We start from the raw sequence: 12,216 nt of genomic DNA on the forward strand, positions 1-12,216 counted from the left end.
ACCAGGAGATAGCAAGTTCACACTGTGGTTTTGCTAAGTGCTGCAACAGCATATAGGAAATATGGCATTACATGTGAAATGAAAGTAACAGAAATGCTAAATCTTTTCCCGGTTTAACTCCACCAACAATGAAGGAAACATCCCACCTAGCATAAAGCTCCTATGTTCTGAGTGGTCCCCAGAGAAGCTGAGGTTCTTGTGCTCTTGTGTTTGATGGAAATAAACCTACATGGCTTCTGCAAATGAGGAGGGCGTGTCTAGAAATGTCAACGACACTCCACAGTAAAATCTCAGGTGGAGTGTTTAATTGAGGGTTTTCAGCTGCCTGCAAATTCACAGACTAAGTTTGAGTCACTGGAAGTACACATGAGGTGAGCCAACACTAAAGGATGCTGCTGTTTCCAATCAAAAAATATGCCAGCAGAATTTATGTAATTTGGAGGTGGGGCCAGAGGGTGCAGTTTTTTGAACCTGGCTGCCAGGAGATGGACATCCCATCTCAAAGGTCAAACACTGGATCTGGGAGAGATGGTTTATGAGGCTGGGAGTGAATTCTGTGCTAAACTACATGTTACAGAAATATAGGTATCCTGGCTGTGCTGCTCAAAGCAAAGATGAAATAAAGTAGGTCCTAAATATTAGTTGCGTAGTGGGAGACCTGAATGAGATATAAGGGAAATAACTGTTTTGTGGATTCACAAAAAGCAGTAAATGTTTGGTTTGGCTCCGGGAATAGAGCTGGGGAGAGCTCCCCACCTATCCTGTGCAATCAGACTTCTAGCCTTTCCTCATTGCAACTCTCCAGACTCAAAGTAAAAGCTACAATCTTCAAGACACATTTCACCTTTTCTGTCCTGGCTCACGCTTCAGCCCAAGGGAACAGGTGACCTTTCTGTTTTTCTCTTGTCTTTTCCTTGTGATAGTAGAAGACCAGGAAGCAGGAAGAAATGGGGGATACCATGAAGATTCAGATTTTTCATAAGGCCTCCAACCTCAATGGACTAGCAGATGTCTTCTTGTGCCTCTCTCCATACATACAGCCTACAGAATTTCTCCCAGGAACTGCTAAGGTTTGTTTGCTCTCAAATAATGACACACCAATCTGAATTTAAACTAGATCCTATGCCTGATAAGTCTGTTAATGTTACTGGGCACCTGCTCCTAAAGATCTGTTTCTAGGAGATCATGACTGGGTGGGACAAACGGTAGATGCAGAGAGAATCTAAGCCAGGTCCATTCAACAGTCCGTCCAAGAGTATGTAGGCTTTGGAGATGCACACTGAGGTCTTTACTGGTGAACTGACCTAGAACTGAATTGCTTCTACCATGTACGTTTTAAATTTCTTACAATACATCCTGAGTTCTTCCTTTCTACTTTTGACTTTGGTCCCCATGTAGGAAAATTGAAAGTGGAAAGTGCAAGTCTTCATAAACATGGCAAATTCTTTCTTGTTAGAAACATGGCACTCCTTCCAAGGAAACCTATTTACACGTGGGAAAAGGCATCATGTTTGTCAGCTCTCCTTCCATGCACAAACAACAAATCTCCTTACAATAAAACAGCCATCCTCACCTTTCACATGTATAAATCCACTGGGCTCACAAACTGCTTATGAAATTCTCATCACCGATACACTGCTCTCCTTTCATCTCCACCAGCCACAAATGATCTCACACAGCCAGTTTGTGTTGGACTGATGTCACTTCGGGAGCAGCAGCTCCTTCTTGTTCATAGTGAGGAAGTAATTCAGCATGACAGACCCTAAATCTGACAAAATCTGAATCTGAGACCCTGAATCTGAGGACTCCAGGTGCTGCCAGAAGCCATAAAACAGGAATGACTCAAGAGCTATAAATGCACAAAAGAAAAAATAAGAGTAAAGATGAAGAAATGGTTTTCTCTACTTTTTGGTCTACTGTTTTGAGAGGAGATGTGCGGATGAACACATTATCCTACTTTGTTATTGATTCTCTATCCGGAGCATATTTCTTTGAGTGAAAAGGAAGAACCTGACTCACAAGTACATGATCCTGCCATAGAATCTTGGTGAGAAACCTCAAGCTGGATTCCTGAGGTTCCAAGAAGAAATCCAGATAGCCAGTATCTGTGTTGACCTAAAGCCTGACTTTTGTAGGCTCTTAGCTTGCAATGCTGAGACACGGCAAGTCTGATACTTACAATTATCAGCAAGATAAAGTAGATAAAATTGTAGAATGAATGAGCATCCATCACATAGTACATGATCTCCACCCACCCTTCCAGTGTGATGACCTGCAAAATCAAGAAACAAAAAGAGAATCAGGAGGGAAACAGGCATCTAGAGTTCATTTCTCAGTGTACACAGGCAGATACTGGCAAGGCTGTTGTATTCCAAGGAAGGTGAGAAACAAAAAGTCCTTTCAAGGAGGCCAAATTTCCATTCCAGGAAATCAGCGTGGTACTGCTTGGTGACACTGGCACACTGTCAAAGCCTGTGAGATCATGCTAGTCCACAGCAGGAATATTTCATTAAAATAGTTCATTTCCCTGGATCACAGCAGGGGAAAACCCACAGCAAGTTTTTGTTCCCCTTGGACTGGACACTGCGTACAGCAGGTGGAAAAGGAAAAAAAGGCAAGGATTTTAGCTCCCATCTGCAATGAGTGCAGGTAATTAAAAAAAATAATAATAATAAAATAAATTAAAAAAAGACTCCTCTGCTACAGTGATCTGTATTGAAAACAGGTACAAGTCAGCCTGAAAGGCATAGCTCATTGGAGTACTTGCAACAGCTCTACATCCCTACCTGTCTTCAGGAACAATCTGTGGAGAGCACTTGTTCTCACTTGCCAAAACAGCTGCAATGCCCCTTTCTGCAGCTGCATCACACCCTGTAGAAACCACCGTGGGAACAAAGAAAGACTGGGCTGTTAAAAAAAAAAATAGCTTGAGCTTTCTAAGGAAGGTCTTACCTGAAATATCACAATCCAGGCATACCCAATATTGTCAAAGTTGATGGCACCCTTGTGTGGATTGGCATTGCCTGTACGGCACACGTTATAGTACTGGTTCCAGTTGACACACATGCCACTGACGTTGAACTCTTGACGGACAGAGTTGTAGTAATAATAATCGTCTTTGTCCAAACAGCACTCATGGCCCCGTTCCTTCAGGGGTGGGATCTCATGACAGCCCATGATTCCATTGTCTCCTGACAGTGAGCAGATAAAGGGCATCTCATCATCTTCCTCAGGCTGATAATATGGGGGCAGGACAATGTCACCTTGTCTGTAAGGATTAAAAAAAACACACAAGTCATACATTTCCTGTAGCAGATGTTTTCTGACCAGTGATATTGGTGGAGCTGGGAGTTGCCATTCTGACATAGGAATGGTAGTGAGTAAAGGATTTCCAGGTTTATTTCCTCAAGAGAAGAGAAGAACAGAGCTCCTGAAAACCAGGGATTTTCCAGGGTTGAGTCTCCCATTTTCAGAGCTCTGTCCTCCACCTGACCACCCCACTCCAATATACAAAATCTGCTAGGGTGGAGATGAAGAGAAGTTGAAATGCAGGCATTTGCATTCTGATCACTCTCCCCATTAGCATCAAAGCTAAATCAGATGCAATGATATTAAGGACGTTTATCGGGCTTTAACACAATGCACTCGTGTACGTAACCACCGATGGACATGTTTCATAACATTTGGCTCTGAACTTTCTGTATTTCCAGCAAAATTAAATAAAAAATCCAGTTCATGCATAATTAAGATGGCACTGCTGTGCCTTAACATCGGGAATTGCAGAGCTGGAGTTGACTTAACCTTAACTTTGACTCCTCCTTGACAGTTGGCATTATTGGTATAATGTTTAATGACAAGTTCACGTGCTTTTTTCCAAATAATGCAGGCACCTTCCAAATGCATGAATAATTAAAATCAGCTATGCTTGCCTAGCTGGAGATGAGATAACGATGAGGATATGAAAGACAGAGATTTAAATTTTTCCATTAAACTCTATCTGGTGCACTTGCATTCCTTGCAGTGCTACAATACGCAGCCTTCACATTGCATGAATGCAGACTTTTTCACTATGTGTCACTGGAAGGGGACAGGTGCTGATGAAAAAGAAAAGAGAAGAAGCCTCCCATTCTGAGCTAACTGGGACTAAACCACAAACTTCTGTCATTACACATCTACGTCACTTGTGAACTGGCTGCCTGCAGACTTCGTTTCTCTAGTAATGGTCAGCCAAAGATTATTCACTATCTGTCACTTTGCAGCCCGTAGCTCCAATCCACTTCTCAGTTACATCGACTCTGCTTGGATTTAATTACACTCATTAAAGTGGTACCACTCTGATTTACATAAAGGCCAATCATCCTAAGCATCTCTTTCTCCCAGAGGAATATATAAACACTGTAAATGGATGCTTTAAGCAGCTCCTACACCCCAACCCTATTGCTGTTCCAAAGATCATGTTTTTGCACTGATTTCCCCCCCCGCCCCCCCCCCCCAGTTTGAGATGGTCTAAATCTTCAGAACTATTTAATCAGTTTAAACTGATCTACACCCCTTTTTTATTTAAAGCAGTCTAAAATCATCAGGAGTCTGGAAATAATATATGGTCTTAGGAAAACATTTTAAAGCTAGCAATCAGTTAAAGCCTGCAAGTCAACAGGAGGAGCTATGCTCTGCTGAGGGACACCCCTCCCAGCACATCTCCATCCTCTCCCATGGCTCTTCCCAAAGAGAAGTCTGCCACTGAAATTTCCTAGGAATTTCCCCCACCTCCCTCCAGAGCATCTAGAGGTGAAGCACTGTGTTGAAATAGTGACCTCAGCTCCAATCCAGAGGTGCCAAAGTTATCCCTAGAGGCATCAGACAGCAATATGGCTTTCTGTAAGACTGTTTGTCTTTTGAAGACAAGAAAGACAGCATGGATGGTATTCCTGAATATCAGCTATTTCTGGGATAAGGAGCAGCATCTCCCTTCATGGCTGGAGGAGGCAATTTTGTTAGCTTGTGCTTAGCTGAATCCCAGTGAGCCAAGGCATCTATCTAAGCACTGTGAAGATGAACTAAAGCCAGATGCTTCTACCCTCTCTTCCTCTCCAATCACACTGCAAGACACGGCCAGTGTTCTGCACTGTACCACCCTCTGTCTGTTTGGAGCAAGCAGTTCACAAAGAGCCAGACAGTAGAAGCAGAGAGAGAAGGAGAAAGAGAAACATCTTTGGGAGAAAAGAAGGGGACATCATCACTCAGGCACTCACATTGTGAAGTTCTCCTCCATGAAGCAGCGGTTGCGGAGCAGCCCAGCCCACAGCTGCACCCCAATGATGCCGAAGATGAAGAAGACAAAGAAGCAGAGCAGGAGGACGTTCCCCAGCATGGGCAAGGTGTCCAGGAGCAAATTCACAAGGATGCGCATGCCTGCGGGTGGAAGAGAACCAGAAGGAGCAAGAGTAGTGTGGAGGGGGAGGGAGAAAAGGAAGGAAAGAGTAGGGAAGCAAGGAACAATTTAGGAGACAAGAAAAAAATAAAAAAATAAAAAGGCTACATGAATACAAAAGCAGAGTGCTGGAAATTAATTATTTCCCAAGTTGGGCCAGATTTATGATCATTGCCCTTTCTTGTCCAAGCCCCTGCTGACAGGCAGCCAGCAGAGCTGCTGAGATGCTGTGATCTCTTAACCCTAGGCCTCCATCTGTAACACTGAGAAGAAAAGGGAATGAGACTTTCAGCACCATCAGCCACATAATTGATATTCCCCCATCCCACCTCCTTTCTCTGCAGAAAGGCAATGGAGTGAAAACTCTGTCCCAAACGTGCACAGCAGTTCAGTGACCCCACTCTCAGATGGCTTGGCCTGAGAGTGTGATGACTGCATGGTGTAACCTGTGAGAACTGTGCTGGCCCAAGGCCAGCCTGCCCCGTGGGATGGACCTCTACAGCACACACAAACAGGAATAAATTGGTCTTCTTGGTGGGAGTCTCATCAAGGGATGGCCATGGAGACCATGCTCTCCGCTCTTGGCTAAGCATCCTTCCCAAGCAGGGCTGATGCATACAGGTAGTAGACACAGCTCACAATCTGTCAGTACACCACCTCTGGCCAGTGCAAATGTTTCTAAAACCATCCCCTTTTTTTCTTTTGTTAAATCACCTGATGAATTCTTTCTCTGGTTTTATTTCTTCTTCAGCTCACACAGCCAGAAGTAGGGGTGAGGACAGACTTGTTTCTTCATGGTGCTAATGACTATTCCTCTGGTCTCCAGGGATGATGAAAGCCTAGAAATCCTTCCAAGCATCACTGTACCACCTTCACCCCTGCAGTTGTCTCTGCTCTCCACCACAGAGGGGTTGCCCAGGGAGTTCCTTCACTGAAGATATTTTATGTAGGCCAGCCAATAATTAGCTAATTAGGTATTTATAACCAGTTCATTACTTCAGATGGCAGTGGAAGGGGAAAGAGGAGGGGAAGATAAGATTAGGCTTCACTGACAGCCCTTTGAGGCACAAGTTAATCCCCTCTGTATGCCCAGCGTCAAGTAATTAGCCACATGATGCTATGCATTAGGATGTCTCCATTCTCCAGCTGCTCTTGTTGCAAATGGAAGGGAAGGGAAGGGAAGGGAAGGGAAGGGAAGGGAAGGGAAGGGAAGGGAAGGGAAGGGAAGGGAAGGGAAGGGAAGGGAAGGGAAGGGAAGGGAAGTGTCTGTGGGGCATGTGCAGGCATAAGGTGGGAGAAAGAGAAGGGTGCTTTGAGAGGGATGTCATCCTGGGCTAGGTCAGGAAGGAATATTTGGGGATGGGATCGTCAGGAGTGATATTTGCAAGGAGGTGATGTGTAGGGAGGAGAAAATGTTTAAGGATGGATTATGAAGAAGTGATGGTGTCAGTTCCTCCAGGGGATGGCTAGGCCAGGCTGTGGGGCAGCTGCTACGTCCTGCTTGCCTGCCTGCCCAGCTGTATCACCAGTTGCCAGCTATGGCAGTTTCTAGACAGTACATCAGTAACATCAGCAGTCCAGCCACTCGCTGGGGATCGCAGACATGTCATGAGTCACTGATGGCTTTCTGATCTGTCACCATACAAAGCCCAACAGCACAGACACGGTGCTCTGCTGCTTGTCCCCATGACCTCCCATGCTCTGCAGCAACACGCTCTGCATCACTTCAGCTCTGCAGCCACACAGCCTCACTGCAGTGCAGCATGTCACCAGCATTAACACTGCTTCACAGCACAAGATCACCAGTTCCCACAAACTTCCCTGGTCAGTACATAAGGGAGAGCCAAGTAACACAGGAAGCTGTGCCAGTAACACTGCAAGGGACGGGGATGTTTTTCAGAGCAGCCAATGCTAGCTCCATCGCATCTCAGAGCAGAGGTGGTGGGAAGAATGAAACCGCCCTTCAGCTGAAATGCAGAGCAGACATCCCTTGGGGATCTTAGAAACACGAGTTGTATTGGGGTTTGTTGATTTTGCAAAGACTGATTTTGTTTGTCAGTGACTTGCAAAACTTGCATGCTTTTTCCTTGAAAGCATCCTGCCTGACCATATATTCTTCTTCCTGACTCTCAGAGATGCTACTGATGATACAGGATTGAGTTATCCACAGCTGGCAGCCATACTGGGCTATCTGCTGTGAGTCTCCAAAGTGAGATGCCCACTGCCAGGTGTCTCAGTGCTTCCAGAGGCAGGAGGAGTCTGTACAACCTGACCAGGGGTCCTGCAAATGGTTCCTGGTCTCTTAAGCACTCACAGTGTGGGGGGGAATGAGGGATAAAGGTTGAGGAGCCTAAGGACGGAACATGGTGATTTATTGGAGAACCTGGGTGAGACGACACTGTCTCCAAAGAAACCACAGAGCCACGGAAATTGACAGAAGGCAAGGCAGGGATGGCAGCATGTTTGTCAGCACAGCTTTGGGAGCATCCTGCCCTGGAGAACCACAGTGGGCTTGTTCTGGACAGCCCCCACCTATGGTGACACCGGTGTTTCCTGCGCAACATCTTGTAGAAGGCACTAGAAAGCCAGTTCTTCACAATTCATCTCTGCCCCTCCACCACTCCACAACATCCATGCGCAGCTCTCCCCGCCTGCCTCCCCCTCTCCCACTGCTGCCCTTCCCCACATCGCCGTTTGTCCTTTACCATTGGCAGAGCAGAAGCCACACTGGCTCACAGCAAGGAGGGAATATGAAAAGGACAATGACCTTTTCTGAAACAACCTTTACCAAAAAAAAAAAAAAAAGAAAGAAAGAAAAAAAAAAAAAAAAGAAAAAAAAAAGGAAAAAAAAAAAAAAGAGAAAAGAAAAGAAACGTTCCTTGAGAAGAGAAAGGAAGAGGGGACCACACAGTCCAGTGGAAACGCAGGGAGGGAAAGCATTGATGAAGCAACATTCAGCAACCAAGAGGGCTCCCAGGGCATCAAATATGAAAAGGTTTTGCTCTTCGTGGAGAAGAAAAGCTAGAAGCATGAAATATTAATGAGTGCCAGGTGTGGACTCTGAAAGGCCTTTTCTCCTCCATGCTCACCCTCAGAAGGAGGCCAGTGGAAAGTAGAAAACAATACCGACATCAGCCATAAGCATCTGAGGAAGGATCCTCACAGCCAGGTGTACATAAAAGGGCCTCGGAAAACCCATCCCTGATGCCCTATCCCCACAAACAAGTGTGAGGAGTGGGGAAAGGTGTGTGATGTGACCCCATCTTTTGCAGCCAGGCTATGAGCACAGCAGAGATGTGTTCACAGCTCCAGCACAGCAGAGGGCATTGGTCTCAGGGGTGAGAAATGATAGGAGGGAGAGGACTGCAGGCATCCAGAGGCCCTTCCTACCAAATTCTGCAGATGCTACAGCAACAGTCACTCCCTCCAGACACTCACTGTCAGCTCTGATTAGCTCTGCTGCCACAGCTGAAGCTTCCCTAGGCAGATTCACACAGCATATGGCAGGGCAGGGCTGGGGAGGAGGCAAGATCCTGGCAGGGCCACCAGCCCTGCATGTGCAGGTGAGCCCAGCTGCCTACTGCTACTGCCTCCTCACTGTGCTTTGCCTTTTCTCCACCTGTCCCAAAAGGGACACCCAGAACATGGTGTCCAGGAACATGTCCAGGTGGGTTTTGGAGATCTCCAAGGAGGACACCCCACAGCCTCTAGGACAACCTCTGCCAGCGCTCCATCAGCTGCACAGAAACCAAGTGCTGCCTGATATTTTCTTCTCAATCTGTAAAGTCTCAAAAACACTGCAGACCATCATCTTCTGCTTTGCACAAGTGCTACAGGGGACATGCCCAGATATCTGCTCTGACTCAGATAAAACAAACACTATGGAGAAACAGGTCAAGATGATGCACAGTGTATTAGGAGTTCCTTAGCCAACTTAGCTGCTGAGGAAAAGACAGCTGCCCCAGGCACAAATGTGAAGCATTATCTGCATTTAGGGGTGACTAAAGTCACCCAGGCCAACCATCAACTCATCCCCACCATGCCCACTGACCACGTCCCTCAGTGCCACATCCACACGGTTCTGCAACACCTCCAGGGACAGTGACTGCACCACCTCCCTGGGCAGCCTGTGCCACTGCAGCACCACTTTCTGAGAAGAGATTATTCTTAATATCCAACCTCCCCTGGCACTTGCCGGCATGACCCATGGTTTAGGAGTAGCACTAGGTCCCTCACTGGTGCCTTGTTCCTGCTCTGACAACAAGCAAATCTTTCTTGCACCTCTGTCTGGCTCAGAGATCTCATCCCATTCAGCCTGCTGATGGCCTAAGCTCCAGTTATCCAAATTTTTGTCCCTTCCTCAACTTGACCATAGACACAGAAAATATCAAAGAAAGAAATTTCCAGCACTTACAAAGCTTCACCTGATAGGAAAAGCTGCTGTTCCTTTTCTCAGCAGCACGGGCACATCAAGCCCTGTCTCCCCTTAGGATATTGCATCAAGTTCAAGCATTAAGTATTCTCACTCCTTACCTTTAAAGTACTCCTCAGCTTAAGCCTTAAGTATCCAAAACAGAGACAAAAGCTGCTTAGCCAGTGCTCAATGCATCACTTAAGGGGCACAAGTGCCAGAGCTAGGGCTGAATCTCAATATTCCAAACCCCTTCCTACCTGCCCATCGAATGACAGAGGCATGTCTGGGAAATAGGTCCCTCCTAGCAAGACTGAGTGTGCAGAAGTGTCAGCAACCTTGGAAATGCTAATTCCCTTTAGCGTGGTGACTAACACAGGTCTGCTGCACCTTCACACCATGGGGGATGCTCTGAGCCCAGCTAAGATAGGTTAGCAGATAGCAGTGAACTCAGCACAAAGCCCTTCCACCACTGATATTCACACACACAGTAAGTGCCACAATAGAATTGTTGGTAGCCACATAACCAGTGACATGAGACCTTCCAGTACTTGAAGGGAGCTTATAAGCAGCAGGGGGACCAACTTTTTACAGTGAAATAGAGATAGGAAAAGGGGGAATAGCTTTAAACTAAAAGAGGGGAAGATTTAGACTAGATGTTACACAGGTTATTCTTTACACAAAGTACAGTGAGGCAGAGACACAGTCTGCCCAGAGAGCTGTGGATGCCCCATCCCTGGATGTTCAAGGACAGGTTGGATGGGGCCCTGGGCAGCCTGAGCTGGCGGGTGGCAGCCCTGCCCATGGGACTGGGTGTGCTTTGAGATCCCTTCCAACTCAACCATCCTGTGATTCTATGTACAGAAACTGAGACTATTGCATTCAGGAGACCATTTCTGGCCCTCTTACGCCATGAACAAGGCTCGGTCTCCTTGTCTTGGAGAGCGATACCAAGTGTAGTATTATTTCTTAGAGAGGTGGCTCTGGGGGTTTGCTGCCATTCTGTTTCTTTTTCTAACGCTGCACATCTAATAATCAACACCTACTACCTACCACCTGCCACTGCTGATCACTCACTGATCAACTCTTTTTTTTTTGCAGTTATCACTGCAATGATGACTACATTCATTGTCAGTGAAAATTCCACTAGAAATGTACAGCTCCGCCTTTTCTTTCTGAATTGCAGTGGTCACACAGCACTGGGGACAAGAAAGAACTGTAGTGCTGTGTCTGCAAGCCTCTTCCTCATTCCTATAAATACCCTTAAGTTCTTACACGTATCCAGCATTGTATAAGTAGGACAGAATAATGCAAAATATTATGTAAAGCAGTGGTAATGCAACTCCTGGTTAAGATTTAACGGCACTAATTTCCTCTTGCTGTCACTGGCATGAATCATGTTCCTTTCTACTGCAGGCAGCGATGTGACATTAGGCAAAACATGTGCGAAGGGGAGAATCAGGCCCTAAGTACACAAAGATCAAGGAACTTAGGGTTGTGGTTGTAAATTGCCCTGCCCACACACGCAGAGCGCAATCTGCATTAGTGCATGCGACATTATCTTTTACCTGATAATACACTGTCATTACTGCTCACATTTCCATGGTATCCATCGCTTGATAGGTCCCATGGGACAGATTTTGCAAAACAGCTCAGCTCCCATTTAGGCAGCGAAATACACGGCTGGGCTTTGGAGAGCACCGTGTCTACTGAAGGCTGAGCTTGTTTGAAAAGGCAGCACAACCGGCACAAAGGGAGCTGTGCATTTTCTATATTCTGCCTGTGCCAATTCCCTTGGAGGAGAAGGGAGAAAACAAAGATTCCAGCAAAGCTCTCTTTATGACTGTTTTTTTGTTGTTGTTGTTGTTGTTATTGTTTTGGAGTGCGTGTGTGGGTTTGTTGTTTGTTTTTTTTCCTCCAAGCTTGCTTTACTTCCAGTAAACTCCAAAGTGCTGTTGCTAACACTTGAGTTTTTTTATCAGGAGTCTTGAGATGTGCAGCGTGAGATCTTCCTATGACTTGATAATCTCGGATCACATAAAAAAAAAAAGAGGTTTCTATTCCTCACTTCTATTGGGAGAAAGAAGAACTCTGGATCTGAGTCACAGGGGTCTAAAGGTCTACAAACCATGGGAAAAATAAAAATAATCCCTGGTTTTCTTATTCTTTTTATTCAGATCTCTTGATTCTAAACACAGATGATGACTTAAAGGGGAGACAATTTGTGTCCCTTGAATACTTGTTTGTAATAACACTGAAATTGAGCAGTTTGGTTCAGAGAGGGAAAATTTACTTTTTCCCATGATTTGTGACCACAAAAAACCAAACAAGAGAAGCTGAACATGTGGCACAGAACAAGACATTACCAGTTGTA

At 45.8% G+C, this 12,216-nt stretch overlaps 1 protein-coding gene across 3 annotated transcripts in view; it reads right to left on the reverse strand.

Moving 5' to 3' along the window:
* The window catches only part of CACNA1I (calcium voltage-gated channel subunit alpha1 I), a 153,840-nt gene that overhangs the window by 45,888 nt on the left and 95,736 nt on the right, over nt 1–12,216 (reverse strand). For all 3 annotated transcript variants that reach the window (XM_072332518.1, XM_072332507.1, XM_072332524.1), the window contains exons 6-8: nt 5,253–5,412; nt 2,953–3,268; nt 2,180–2,272 (exon numbers count right to left, since the gene is read on the reverse strand). In XM_072332518.1, coding sequence (XP_072188619.1) covers nt 2,180–2,272; nt 2,953–3,268; nt 5,253–5,412 — 569 coding nt within the window. The remainder of the gene's footprint in view (nt 1–2,179; nt 2,273–2,952; nt 3,269–5,252; nt 5,413–12,216) is intronic.

Source organism: Excalfactoria chinensis, chromosome 1, assembly GCF_039878825.1.
Source record: "Excalfactoria chinensis isolate bCotChi1 chromosome 1, bCotChi1.hap2, whole genome shotgun sequence".
NCBI lineage: Eukaryota > Metazoa > Chordata > Aves > Galliformes > Phasianidae > Excalfactoria > Excalfactoria chinensis.